The 14,630-nt window shown below is 45.2% G+C and overlaps 2 protein-coding genes across 3 annotated transcripts in view; one reads left to right on the top strand and one right to left on the bottom strand.

Moving 5' to 3' along the window:
* The window catches only part of SPINK4 (serine peptidase inhibitor Kazal type 4), a 112,891-nt gene that overhangs the window by 41,443 nt on the left and 56,818 nt on the right, over positions 1-14,630 (top strand). The gene's annotated exons all lie outside the window — the stretch shown is intronic.
* Positions 1-14,630, bottom strand: part of B4GALT1 (beta-1,4-galactosyltransferase 1) — a 49,228-nt gene that overhangs the window by 16,741 nt on the left and 17,857 nt on the right. Inside the window, exon 2 of the mRNA XM_075931212.2 lies at positions 5,015-5,250. Coding sequence (XP_075787327.2) covers positions 5,015-5,250 — 236 coding nt within the window. The remainder of the gene's footprint in view (positions 1-5,014; positions 5,251-14,630) is intronic.

The raw sequence follows: 14,630 nt of genomic DNA on the forward strand, positions 1-14,630 counted from the left end.
AGCCACAGTAGCCGGAACATTGCTGCGGGAAGTATAATTCCTCAATGGAAAACAAACCCCAGGTACAGAGTGTGGTACACAAATGTCAGTTGTATGATTAGCAGCGGGAAGTCTGTGCTGCAAGCTGACCACACCATCAACAGAGTGCAGGGAATAAATAACAGGATACACAGTTGCCAGCTGCTTTCAAAATCAAAAGTAAGAAGATAAACTCAGTTAATTGGAATAACCAACTGTTGAGAGTGCCTCATGCAATTACCTTCTCACACACTCTTAGGTGAGCATTGCCACTGTTCTCAACTGCAGGCCAACGCTGGTCTGAGCAGCCTTCTCTCAGGAGAGTCCTGTTATTTTTCTGTGTGGTACCCACAGGAGATAACAGAAAGCTCCTTTTTGCAGCAGCACTTGTCGCTGCTCAATGCTAAGCCTTAATCATAGACACCCAGCAAACTGCCCAGCAAACTGAGGCAGCACTGCTTTTTATTCTTCGTAAAATACAGCTCAGCAGCTCCATCCTGCCTTGCAATATGACATGTAAAACACAATGCCCACACACTTGCACAGTCAGATACTACACAGCAGACACAGGAGACAGCCAGGGCCAGTGGGAATTGGCTGGAAAAACAACTGTGAAATTTGCAGGTCATTTTCCAATCCTCCCCAATCCCTTTACCCACTTTAGCAACATAAGGTGAGACACACAAACACTTGCATAGCCAGGTTGCAGAAAGATAACCCTCTTTTTAAAAACCTCAGTAAGTGCATGTGTCAGGACACGTGTGTTAGCTCAGTAAAGGGTCATTGTGGATGTAGTTATATCCAGCAGCCAAGCCAAGTGAGGTCTCTAGAAGAAGGCTGGCTCAGTGGCTGAGGCGCTAAGCGACTGCCCAGTTCCCAGGAATGTGGCACCAAAGGAGGAAATGCTTCCATGAGGTTACATGGAACAGCTGGTCATCTTAATCACAGGCTTCACAAACACTAGTGGATTGATGCAGTCTACAGCACCTGGAGTGCCTATCCTGTATTGCAACAGGGGCTTTCTAACATGAGTTACGGCACTGTGGGGTGTAGTTTGGAGGACCAGCAACATTTGTGACTCCTGTTGTTGACTGAACTGGGTCAGGCAGACCTGACCTGAAGGGCTCATCTCAGGTGTCGTAATACATCATGACCAGTGCCTGTAGATGAGATGGCATAACTGCTATGTGCAGATGCAAAACATTAGACAGGTCTTGCTATCTTCCGTTCTCCTAATCAATTGCTCGCTGTACCATCTCTCACAGCCAAAGCACATCAACAGGTTTATTTCTTAGATTACCTATTTTAATAGCTGTTGGCATATTACTGGCCCAAATTCAATTAACACTTCACTGAGGTGAACAGCCCAAAGGTAAGTTTCATAAGTGTGTTGATCATATTTGTTCCACTGACAGTAGGTTACTGCCTCATTAACTGGGACTGTCAGAAATGTATCCATTTATATTAGGAAGAATTTGGATTAAATAAAACCAAAAACATATAATTGCTGCTCTGCATTCCTCCTCCCCATTCAAATTTTTCACTGGCTCCGGTTACACCCCAGACATTTTACAAATACCCTTTTCCTGACGTCAGTCTAGTATTACTGTGGTGCATTTCAAACAGCCAAGAATTGAACGATGAAGATGCAATGGATTCATGCCTGAATTGCATTGCACTGAAAGGAAGTAGTTTGACATTACCAGTGCAGCAGCAGTAAGGGTCAGCGCTCCTCTTTCTTTCTATGAGATGTAGAGAACAGAAGAGCACGTAGGCAGGGCGCAAGAATCAGATCACACAGTAATTTTCCTTGCTTCAGTGACTGCTTTGCTATAGACACGATTAACAAGTAAAGGTAAAATTTCCCCACTAGAAGGAAAAAAAGAAAACAAAAAGGAAGGATGGATGCAAAGGGAAGGACAGACAAGAAAAAGAGAAAAGCAATTGTCAAGACAGCAGAGAAATAAGAACGTTTTCCTCCTCTAGTTCCACTAAAGCACCCACATTTCTCTCACCACCCCCAATGCAGCTTTCCTCTTACCCCCATAGGGAGTGATGGCTGGCTTAGTGCCACCAACAGTTCTCTAGGTTACGGATGTAACACATCAGAGAAGCACAGAACACATTTAGACTTGGTCTCAGTTAACTTCAGCACAAGAGAAGGTGAACATTTTAGCTGCAAATTAGGTCAGTTGCTACAGCGAATCACTGCCCTAGTGGCATAAAGATCACTGCAGAAGCATTCACTGTCTCTCTCCAGGGTCCGTATACTCAGTATATTAGCACCACGTCTGTTTCACCCTTTGCCAAGTGGGCATATTTTAAAAGACCAACTATTTTGGTGCAGGTTAATTTTAGAGCATATGCCAAGTGCTTTATGGTCATTGTTCAGTCCCCACGAGCAGGCAGTGCTCGCTTTTTTTGTCAGGAACACAAACCACAGGAAATTAGCCCCAGCTGATGTGGATATTTGCAACTAGCCCAAGATACAAGTCATTTTTCAAAGGCATCAGAAAAATCATATGAGTAAACCCCAATGATAGGACTGAAAGGCCATATGTTAAACAAGTTATTGTACACTCTAACACAGGAAGCTTAGAGCAACCAGTAACCACTTACTTGAAACGGCCACGTACCAGTAACTTACAACTTTCCAAGTTATACGAAAGTACCCAACTTATGTAATCTGCATGCTGGGAGAGAGGAGCATTTTGGCTGATGAAAATACAGAATGCTCAGGCATCCAGTTTCTTTCCAGGGATGTGTTTTCAATGGGGATTTTCCCAGAAACTAGTATCATTATATAGGCAAACAAAATATATGCATGTATGTAGTGGGTCATTAGGGCAACAAAATACTGTCTTCATGAGCTAGGAATGGCTGGGTGCTTATGCCACCATTTGTGAGAGGGGTGTTGTCTTGCATGGCTCAGTCTGGAGAGTTGTATTCCAAAGTGTCTCCAAAGAGTGCTTTACTACAAAGCGCTTTACTACAAAGAGTGTCTGCAGAGCAACTCCAGAGGTAAGGTTTAGTGTTATTAGTTAAGCTTGTTATTACCAGTTGTACAAAAGCTGACTCAAGTCATCAGTATGGTGCGATATAGAAGCATGTTACACATATACAAAAATGATTTGAGGGGGATTAATGACAGTTCATTATAATCCAAGTTAAAATAATCTGCTATTTGCAATTACACAATCTGTAAATAGAAAACTCTGCCATGACAGAAACATGAACCAAGTCACATCACACACAGAAGGTAAGTATTAGCATTCCTTAGGTCAGTACAGGAGGCCCCGACTTGCAATGCGATTGGTTCTGGGGAAAGCGTTGCAAGTTGGGGGCATCATAACTCGAACCTCCATTTATGATAGGCACCATGCACTATCATAAATGTGGGCCAAGGACATAAGTCGGGGGGTTCCGGCCCCTTCCGCACTTACAAAAATGGTTGGAAGTGCAGGGGGTCGGAACTTGGGGGGCCTCCTGTATTTACCATTTTTCCATTTTCTGTGGCTTGAACTGTTCAAAGCTTCTGGTTGTACCTGAACACACCAATCATCTTCACTGTAGATATTATCCTTTGCTTTAGGCAGTGTTGTTGTAGCCATGTCAGTCCCAGGATTAGGGAGAGAAGGTGTATGAGGTAACGCTGATCCAATAAAAGATATTACCTTGTGCACCTTGTCTCTCTTCTTCACTCTAGAAATAATTATGCTGCAGGGAGTGTGCTGCCTTTCAGCACTGCAACAGATGCAGATCCAAAACGAGGTAAGAGATGCGGTGTTAATGATAATGTGCCAGATATTCAGAGAGAGACAGTTGCCTTTTCATCACAACTAATGCAGTTTTCTTAATTTTGTAAGCTTCTCATGCATGCACAACAGCTCTCTCACCGCCCCCCCCCCCCCAATCATGGCATATGCTCAACCCCGTCATGTTTTTGGGAGAGGGTCACAGGGAGGGCTAAAAGGCAAATATACTGGAAAAGGGCAGTCATTTTTTGTATTCTATTTACTTGAAATGGAGATGTACTTGTCTACATCTATCAGAGATTTATGCTCTACAGAACACTTAGTTCATTGTTCCTATTAGGGATGTGAACAGGCAATGGTTAACCATTACCCAGGAGCAGGTCCCTGCCCACAGCCTGCTGAGGGTGGAAGGTTGCTGGCTCCCAGCTCATGTGGGCTGAGAGTTGGCAGCCTCATGCTGGGCTGGAAGCCTTGCAGAGGGTTGGGGGCAGAGCACAAACTCATGCATGCTGGGAGCCAGCAGCTTCTCCTCCACCCGCCTTGCCCCGGTGAGGCTGCCCATGGGAGCTGGAAGCCAGCAGCCTCACGAGGAGCAGACAAGCTGCAGCAGCCCCTGCCCACGGCATGGGATCCCCTCCAGCCCAGCCATGATGGGGTGAGGGGGGCAGGCTGTAGCCCAGCAGGCTGGAATGGCTCCCCCACGCATCCACTTTAATCAATTACCAATTTAAACTTAACATTTAACTAGTTAACTAATTACATGGAATTTTAATTCCTAGTTCCTATTGCTGTTAATGGGGATTATCTGAGTATTTGGCCTGCATCATACAGGAGATCAGACTAGGGATCTCATGATTCTTTCTGGCCTTGGAATCAAGGCCTGAAAGTCCTGTGCAAGATGGTGATGAATGTATCCTGGTGGAAATAAGATTAGCCTGCATTACCAAAAGGTCTCCTCAGAGTGATTACTTAAGTAGAAGTTAGTCATGAAGTTTGCCTAAATTGAGAAGCAGAATCTCAGTTTACTATAGGGAAGCATTTTTCTAAAGCTATATAAACAACCATAGGGAGTGTTGGGATTTGTTTGCAGATTATGCAGTGATGGTTCCTGACTTTTCACTCTTTCATTTTGTGCATTAATCTTCTCAACCAGCAAGTTGATTGCTGAGTATAAACCAACTGCACCTTAGCACAGGAATTCCCCGTTATTCCTTTTCTGTACATGTGTCCAAAATCCTTACCTGATTAATGACATATATTCCATAGTCAAGCTGTTGCCTTTGAAGGATTGGATGGAGATAATACAGCCAGTACTTCAGATGCTCCTCTCGGTTCCTGAATGGTATGATAACTGCTACTTTCTGAAGTGCTTTACAGTCTTTTGGAGCATATCGGCCGCCTTCTCTCACTTCAGGGTTCATCTTCTCAACTTCCTCAAGATTCACAGACTGGGAAAATTCCACACGCAGTGCGCCAACTGAAAAGGACCATGACAGACAGTGAGTTTGTAGATTCCAAAAGGCCCATACAATTCTCTGTTATGGTTTGAAGAAACACAAGGACAGGGGCCTGGAACTGAAGAAAAGCCTACCGACACGAAAAACTGTCCCCTTAACCCAGCACATCAAAACCAGCTGCACAATATGGGAGTAGTGAGAGACCCAGTCCCAGTAAAGGAAGACTAATGCTGGCTTTAGTGTGATTTGGATTAGGCCTCAAATTTTTATCTGATATTTGGTGGGTCTGGCAGTCCTCAGACCTGCCATAGGTCACTGGCATCTGCATGGGGTAACAATCCCACATGCACTCTGCTGTTGGCACACCCACCCTGGTACCAGCCTGGGGAGAGATGAAACACTCCACTTAATTACTACGTTGCAATCCAGTGCAGGTCTTACATGGTTTAAACAGTCTTCTACCAATGCAATTTCTTACTCTAAGGACTAACCATATGCAAAACTAACAAAACCTCTTGTCCCTTAGAACACCCACAGAGCAACTAAAAGTATACCCGCCTTTAAGGTTCTTATTCTAGAAAGAGGAAGCAAAACCATATTTGCCTTTGGGCTGGCAATCTGTGCATGGTTTCGGTAGAACAGCTTTTGAGGTTGCCACAGTAGTCTGTCCTGAAGCAAACTATTGCATTAGCCTTACTTCATATAAGGCTGAATGTGGCTAAACTCCACCATGGTGCAAGCCGAACCCATGGAGAACAAAAGGCTTGACAAGAAAGGATGAGTGTCCACCATGGCAGGGGTTGGCTAAGAGCTTGGAATAAAAGCCAAGCTGTACACTCTGTCTGCCACCCTTTGCAGGAGTGTTTGTACATTCTCAGTACAGAGGCCCATTCTGGGACTGAGGCCAGGTCGACCCCTTACAGAACAGCTCTGGGTGCTCTGGGGAAAACTCAACTGAATTGGTACAGACCCTCACCTGTCCTCCTCTGCACTGTGACACGTTACCACATTCCCACAGGGTTCTGACCCATTGTGTTTGCCAACATGCTGCTCACAAGGACTTTGCAGCCAGCACAGAAAAGGATCCGTCACATTTAGTGTCACGCCAGTTACACCCTTATGTGCTGCCAAGTCAGGACTACTCCTGAGTCCAAAGAAGGCCTCAGACACCCTTCACAGAGATGGTGCTATCAAAATGATGGGTGGGGACACCAGCCAAGTCTACAGCCACATACTGGAGAAGCATTGATTATTCTTCAGTTGGGCGGTTTCTCAGCAGCAGCTCTGTGCTCTGAGCCAGTCCTGCCCATTCTAAAAACGATGCAGAGGAAACCCAGCCCTCAAAATCGTGAGAGCAGCCCAGGTAGTGGGGCCTCACAGTAACAGAGGCTAAAGTCCCTTGGGGGCTGCCCTGGAACCTTCAGCATGGTGTTCTTTGACAGGAACACCTGGCCATCGTAGACCAGGTGCAGCGCTCCACCATCTGTAGGTCAGTGGGATGTCTGCTCCAAAGGAGGAATTCAGAAAACGTTAGCACTTCCACACAGTGGAATGAGGCTCAGGTGTAGCGAAACTCGATTGGCATGTCTTTCAATATAATCTTTGCAAGGCCATCTGCACTTCAAGACACATGCGGTTTTTGAGAGATGTTAATTAGTCCCCTCCCCTTTTCATCCTAAGATTTAATAAGTGATCGTGCTATTCCCACACTCAGCAGTGTGTCTGCCACAGGGGAAAGCACTCAAGAGAATGCACAGCTGAGAAAATCACTAAGATTAAAGCCCAGCCTCACAAAGCATCTGGAAGGCAGTGTTTATCAGACACACACACAGATGGGGAGCTGTTACAGGGAGTTGGATCTATACTGATATGCGTGCCCCATTCCTGTATAGCAATATCATCGAAATACGACTAGTCCTGGCCTGTGGCCTTTTTCTTGTGTATTAAAGTACATGGAGATACTTTTGCTTCAGGTGTAGCCCTCCATGCAAGGAAGGAGGGGGTCAGCATAGGGGGCTTGTCAGTATTCCCCATGAGCCAGCAAGCCCTCTGTAACAGGGCATCTCATTCCTTGAGGGCTGGGATTGCTAAATTTCATTACAGGATAAGCCATACCGGGAGAGAGCAGAAGCCCTGCCCTATAAACAGAGGTCCCCAAACTGGGGTGTGCCCTTACAGGGGGGCATGCAGGAACATTCGGGGGGGTGCAGTTGGGAGTTGAGCCAGCCCCCATGGGGGCCAGGAAGGGAGCGCTACATAGACCCCATACCCACCCCATTATTTTGTTAGCACCATCCTTGTGAAGGGTGTCTGAGGCTTTTGGGGTCAGGAGTAGCCCTGACTCGGCAGCATATTAGGGTGTACCTGGCATGACATTTAATGAGAGCTGCAGAGGGGTACGGGTGTGGTGTGAGTTTGCGGACTGCTACCCCCACTGTAGTGCAAAGCTGCAATGAAGGGTGGAGAAGCTCAGGAAATGGCAGAGAGACTGCAGTGTGTGAGAGGTTCCTGCAGGGGAGACCCTGAACTCAAAGGGAACTGTGACAGGGTGCTGCACAGTAAGCAGGAGTTTCCCAGTAAGACACAGGTCAGGGCTACACTGCATGCTACCTACATGGTCACTCAGGGCTGTGAACAATCCACCTTCCTCCCCTCAAGCGACATCAATACAGCGACATCAACCACCCTGCACACAGGGAACTGGTCCAGCAGGAGAGCTTCCCCCACTGACAGAGCCACTCCAGCTCCAAGAGAGGCAGTAGCCAAGCTTTGAACACCTTCAAAGCCCCAAGGCCATGCAGCTTTAATCAAGCAGACCTGCCCAGAGAGAAGGCATCCAGCCTTCAAGGGCTGGGGACTAGAGGGCTGCAGAAGGCAGAGCTCCAGTCAGGTAAAGCCAGAGAGAGTTTGAACTGGAACCTAGCTCTGGGGTGTCACTAAGTAAAGGGAGAGAGTGATCAAAGTGATCTGGGCTCTGGAGGGCCAATGTGTAAGGACTCAATGCATGGAAGCCAAGGAGGAGAAGTTGTAATTACTTCAAGTTATTAAGGGACCTGGAAGAGGTGAGAAATTAGAGCAGGATACCACCGAATCACCTCCACCCAGGAGGCAGCTGACCCCTCTACAGTCTATTAACAAGATGTTGATACTGTGAAGCACTGTGAACAGTTAAATTAAACTGTTTAGTGAGGTGCACGTTTAACCAGTTAAACAGGATTTTACATCCCTAAATCACCACCACTTTCTGCCCAGAAAACACCAGCAAGCTGTACCTGTCCCCACCTTTTCTGCAAGAATAAAAATGGTTCTCTACCCAAACCCCATTTGTTCTGTTGAGTGGAAAATGACAGACATGGTTTGATGTTTTTCCTTGCGCTTCCCTTAAACGTCTAGGAGGAGAGAGTGTCTGAGGTTTAAGCACATGACCCTAAGTGCATGACAGTGCCAAAGGGTTCACTGCAGAGAGGTTTAGCTAGCCTGGCCAATTCAGGGTACCCCAACTCACTATACCTATAAGCCCTAAGATACAACCGGATTTGCTTCAATTCCACAGACACACACAAAAACCTACAGGATCAATATAGAGCATTCTTAAAACTGAAATACCCACCTGGAGAAGTGAAAAAACCGATGGACAGAGCCAGAAGAGTACCCAGACAAGAACTCCTTCAAGACATGCCCAAAAGAGAAAACAACAGAATTCCACTTGGAATAACCTATGGTCCAAAACTTAAACCCCTCCAACACATTATCAAAAATCTACAACCTATACTGGAAAATTACCCCTCACTCTCAGAGGCCTTGGGGGAAAAGGCCAATTCTCGCTTACAGACAACCCCCTAACCTGAAACAAATTATTTCCAGTAACCACGCAACACAGCTACATCATAAGCATCTAGGAACCCATCCCTGCAATCAACAGTAGTGCCAACTCTGCCCACACATCTACACATGCGTTTTCATCACTGGACCCAACCACATCAGCTGTCAAATCAGAGGATCATTTAACTGCACATCTACTAAAGTGATCTATGCCATCAAAGGCCAGCAATGCCCCACTGCCATGTATATTGGCCAAACAGGACAGTCTCTACACAGGAAAGAATTAATGGACACAAATCAGATATCCAAAAAGGCAACACACACAAATCTGTTGGAGAACACTTTAATCTTCCTGGACACTCATTATTAGATCTCCATGTCGCTGTTTTGTTTCAGAACAATTCCACAAGCCAAATACACAGAGAAGGATTGGAACTTAATATCATTCATAAGTTTAATTCTTATGCTAATGGTTTGAATTGATCGGATGGCTCCCACATTATCAACCAACCAAACAATGATGGTGCTAATGTTTCTTGATGTCTGTGTACAATCTGGTGTTCATCATCTTCCTTTCCATGTGCAAACTAATGGTTCTTATCAGCCTCTTGTAACTGTTTAGTCTTTGAGATGCTGCTATCTAGACAAATTGTTGTTTTTTTAAGCTTTTCCTGTTACAGACTCACTGGGCTATCCCTCCGAAGCTCATCTACTCTGTCTTTTTTTTCTTCCTCCCCATCAATTTTTCCCCCTTCTCTCCACCCTCCCCCCCCTTCCCTTATTTATTCTTTGATCTGGACTTCCAACACTCCGTTCATCTGAAGAAGTGGGTTGTGCCCACGAAAGCTCATGAGACCATCTATATGTTTTAAAGCTTCTGAGGGGTAGCTGAGTTAGTCTGTAACAGGAAAAACTTAAACAACAAATAGTCTGGTAGCACTTTAAAAACTAACAAAACATGTAGATAGTATCAAGTATCGGAGGGGTAGCCGTGTTAGTCTGAATCTGCAAAAGCGGCGAGGAGTCCTGTGGCACCTTATAGACTAACTGAAGTGTTGGAGCATAAGCTTTCGGGGGCAAAGACCCACTTCGTCAGATGCATGTAGTGGAAATTTCCAGAGGCAGGTATAAATATGCAGGCCAGAATCAGGCTGGAGATGACGAGGTGGATCCAATCAGGGAGGATGAGGCCCACTTCTAGTAGCTGATCTGGAGGTGTGAATTCCAAGAGAGGAGAAGCTGCTTCTGTAGTTAGCAAGCCATTCACAGTCTTTGTTTAATCCTGAGTTGATTGTGTCAAACTTGAAGATGAACTGTAGCTCAGCAGTTTCTCTTTGAAGTCTAGTTCTGAAGTTTTTTTGCTGCAGGATGGCTACCTTTAGATCTGCAATTGTGTGTTCAGGGAGATTTAAGTGTTCCCCTACAGGTTTTTGTATGTTGCCATTCCTAATATCTGATTTGCGTCCATTGATTCTTTTACATAGGGACTGTCCAGTTTGGCCGATGTATATAGCAGTGGGGCATTGTTGGCACATGATGGCATATATTACGTTAGTAGATGTGCAGGAGAATGAACCAGTGAAGGTATGGCTGATCTGGTTAGGTCCTGTGGTGATGTTGCTGGTGTATATATGTGGGCAGAGTTGGCACCGAGGTTTGTTGCATGGATTGGTTCCTGAGTTAGAATTATTATGGTGCGCTGTGTAGTTACTAGTGAGAATATGCTTCAGGTTGGCGGGTTGTCTGTGGGCAAGGACTGGCCTGTCTCCCAAGGCCTGTGAAAGCGAGGGATCATTGTCCAGGATAGGTTGTAGATCACTAATAATGCGTTGGAGAGGTTTTAGCTGAGAACTGTAGGTGATGGCCAGTGGTGTTCTGTTGGTTTCTTTCTTGGGCTTGTCCCATAGTAGGAGGCTTCTGGGTATACGTCTGGCTCTGTCAATCTGCCTCCTCACCTCCTCGTGTGGGTATCGTAGTTTACAAACTAAACACAAACATGTTTTCAGGACTGGGGCCTTAAACGTAAAAACAGATTTATTTGCACACAAGCTTTCATAGGTAAAAAACACTTGCATCTGACAAAGTGCATCTGACGAAGTGGTTTTTACTCAGGAAAGCTTGTGCCAAAATAAATCAGTTGGTCTTTAAGGTGCCACAGGACTCCTTGTCGTTTAAGCTGCTAAGAACATGCCAGCTTCCTCCTTCACGTCACCCAGCATGGAGACAGAAGCCCAGCAGCAGAGTGGGGGCTATCCTGTTTATTGCGTCGAGTGTAACATATATGATTACCTGCCCTGTGGGCGGGTGGCGTATGTGTGCACCCGTTGCAAGGAGCTCCTGACCCTCAGAGACCGAGTTTGGGCTTTGGAGGACAGGGTGGCTGAACTGGAGGAGCTAAGGGAGGTAGAGAGCTATGTTGATGAGACTTTCCGGGACACTGTAGTACTGTCCCACCTCCAGTCTGAGAGCCCCAGTGTTCTTAAGGAGGATGAAAGTCTCAAGGGAACAGAGCATTTAATGGGAGCAGAGGGAAACCATCCCATAGTTGGGACCCTCCTCCCAGAGGATGTTGCGGTATCCTCTTGCACTGAGGATACCTCTGATGGGGAGGGAATGCCAGCTAGGAAGAGGCAGGTGTTAGTAGTGGGTGATTCGATCGTTAGAAACATAGATAGTTGGGTTTGTGATGACCGGGAGAACCGTATGGTCACTTGCCTGCCTGGTGCAAAGGTTGCGGATCTCTCGAGGCATCTAGATAGACTTATGTGTAGTGCTGGGGAGGAGCCGGTGGTCGTGGTACATGTAGGTACCAATGATGTAGGGAAGGGTAGGAGATATGTCCTGGAGGCCAAATTTAGGCTGCTAGGAAAGAGACTGAAATCCAGGACCTCTATGGTGGCGTTCTCGGAAATGCTTCCAGTTCCACGCGCAGGGCCAGGTAGGCAGGCAGAGCTTCAGAGTCTCAATGCGTGGATGAGACGATGGTGTAGGGAAGAGGGGTTTAGATTTATTAGGAACTGGGGACACTTTTGGGAGAGGGGGAGCCTATACAGGAAGGATGGGCTCCACCTAAACCAGGGTGGAACCAGACTGCTTGCACTAAACATTAATAAGGCCGTAGAGCAGTTTTTAAACTAAGAGATGGGGGAAAGCCGATTGGTGTGGAGATGCACGTAAATCGGAGAGAGACTTCTCTTAGAGGAGAATCCGTTGATAGAGATTCTCTAAGCTGTAGTCGGAAAGAGAGGAGGGGAGAGGGCAAACCATTGGTCAGAGCTGACAAACAACTGCATACAAAGGAATCCAATGCATCAGGGAAGGGCAGACAAATAACCAGTGGCAAATTTTTAAATTGCTTGTACACAAATGCTAGGAGTCTGACTAATAAGATGGGTGAATTAGAGTACCTCATATTAAATGAGGAGATTGACATAATAGGCATCACTGAAACCTGGTGGAATGAGGGAAATCTGTGGGACACAATCATACCGGGACATAAAATATATAGAAAGGCTAGAGCAGGCCGGGTGGGTGGTGGAGTGGCACTGTATGTGAAAGATAATGTAGAATCAAATGAAATAAAAATATTAAGTGACTCAACATGTTCCATAGAATCGCTATGGATAGAAATTCCATGCTTCAATAATAAGAAATTAGGAGTAGGGATATATTACCGACCACCTGACCTGGACAGCGATACTGACATAGAAATGCTGAGGGAGATTAGAGAGGCTACCAAAATAGACAACTCTATAATAACGGGGGATTTTAATTACCCCCATATTGACTGGATACATGTCACCTTAGTAAGAGAAGCGGAGATACAATTTCTCAATGGCTTAAATGACTGCTTCTTGGAGCAGCTAGTGCAGGAACCCACAAGGGGAGAGGCAATTCTCGATTTAGTCCTGAGTGGAGTGCAGGATCAGGTCCAGGATATAACTGTTACAGGACCGCTTGGGAATAGTGACCATAATATAATAACATTCAACATTCCTGTGGTGGGAAGAACACCTCAGCAGTCCAGCACCCTGGCATTTAATTTCAAAAAGGGGAATTACGCAAAAATGAGGAGGTTAGTTAAACAGAAATTAAAAGGCACAGTGACTAGAGCCAAATCCCTGAAAGCTGCATGGAAACTCTTTAAAGACACCGTAATAGAGGCCCAACTTAAATGTATACTCCAAATTAAAAAACATAGCAAGAGACCTAAAAAAGAGTCACCGTGGCTTAACCACCATGTAAAAGAAGCAGAGAGGGACAAAAAGGTATCTTTTAAGAAGTAGAAGTCCAATCCTAGTGAGATAAATAGAAAGGAACATAAACACTGTCAAATAAAGTGTAAACATGTAATAAGAAAAACAAAAAAAGATTTTGAGGAACAGCTAGCCAAAAACTCAAAAAGAAATAACAAAATGTTTTTTAAGTACATTAGAAGCAGGAAGCCTGCTAAAAAGCCTGTGGGTCCCCTAAATGATTGAGATATAAAAGGAGCAATCAAGGACGATAAAGCCATTGCGGAGAAACTAAATGATTTCTTTGCTTCAGTCTTCACGGCTGAGGACGTTGGGGAGATTCCTGAATCTGCACCGTCCTTTGTGGGTGATGAATCTGAGGAACTGTCCCGGATTGAAGTGTCATTAGAGGAGGTTTTGGAACAAATAGAAAAACTTAATGTTAACAAATCTCCGGGACCGGATGGCATTCATCCAAGGGTTCTAAAAGAACTTAAATGGGAAATTGCTGAGCTATTATCTGTGGTTTGTAACCTATCCTTTAAATCGGCTTCCGTACCTAATGACTGGAAGGTAGCCAACGTGACACCAATATTTAAAAAGGGCTCTAGAGGTGATCCTGGCAATTACAGACCGGTAAGTCTAACTTCAGTACCGGGCAAATTAGTCGAAACAATAGTAAAGAATAAAATTGTGAGGCATGTAGAACAACATAATTTGTTGGACAAAAGTCAACATGGTTTCTGTAAAGGGAAATCCTGTCTTACTAATCTATTAGAGTTCTTTGAAGGGGTTAACAAACATGCGGACAAGGGGGATCCAGTAGATATAGTATACTTGGATTTTCAGAAAGCCTTTGACAAGGTCCCTCACCAAAGGCTCTTGTGTAAATTACATGGCCATGGGATAAGAGGGAAGGTCCTTTCTTGGATTGAGAACTGGTTAAAAGACAGGAAACAAAGGGTAGGAATAAATGGTAAATTTTCAGATTGGAGAGGGGTAACTAGTGGTGTACCCCAAGGGTCAGTCCTGGGACCAATCCTTTTCAACTTATTCATAAATGATCTGGAGAAAGGGGTAAGCAAGCAGTGAGGTAGTAAAGTTTGCAGATGATACCAAACTGTTTAGGATAGTCAAGACAGAAGCAGACTATGAGGGACTCCAAGAAGATCTCACCAAACTGCGTGATTGGGCAACAAAATGGCAAATGAAATTTAATGTGGATAAGTGTAAAGTAATGCACATCGGGAAAAATAACCCCAACTATACGTACAGTATGATGGGGGCTAATTTGGCTACGACAAATCAGGAAAGAGATCTTGGAGTTATCGTGGACAGTTCTC

Source organism: Pelodiscus sinensis, chromosome 6 (genome assembly GCF_052426305.1).
Source record: "Pelodiscus sinensis isolate ZL-2025 chromosome 6, ASM5242630v1, whole genome shotgun sequence".
Classification (NCBI taxonomy): Eukaryota; Metazoa; Chordata; order Testudines; family Trionychidae; genus Pelodiscus; species Pelodiscus sinensis.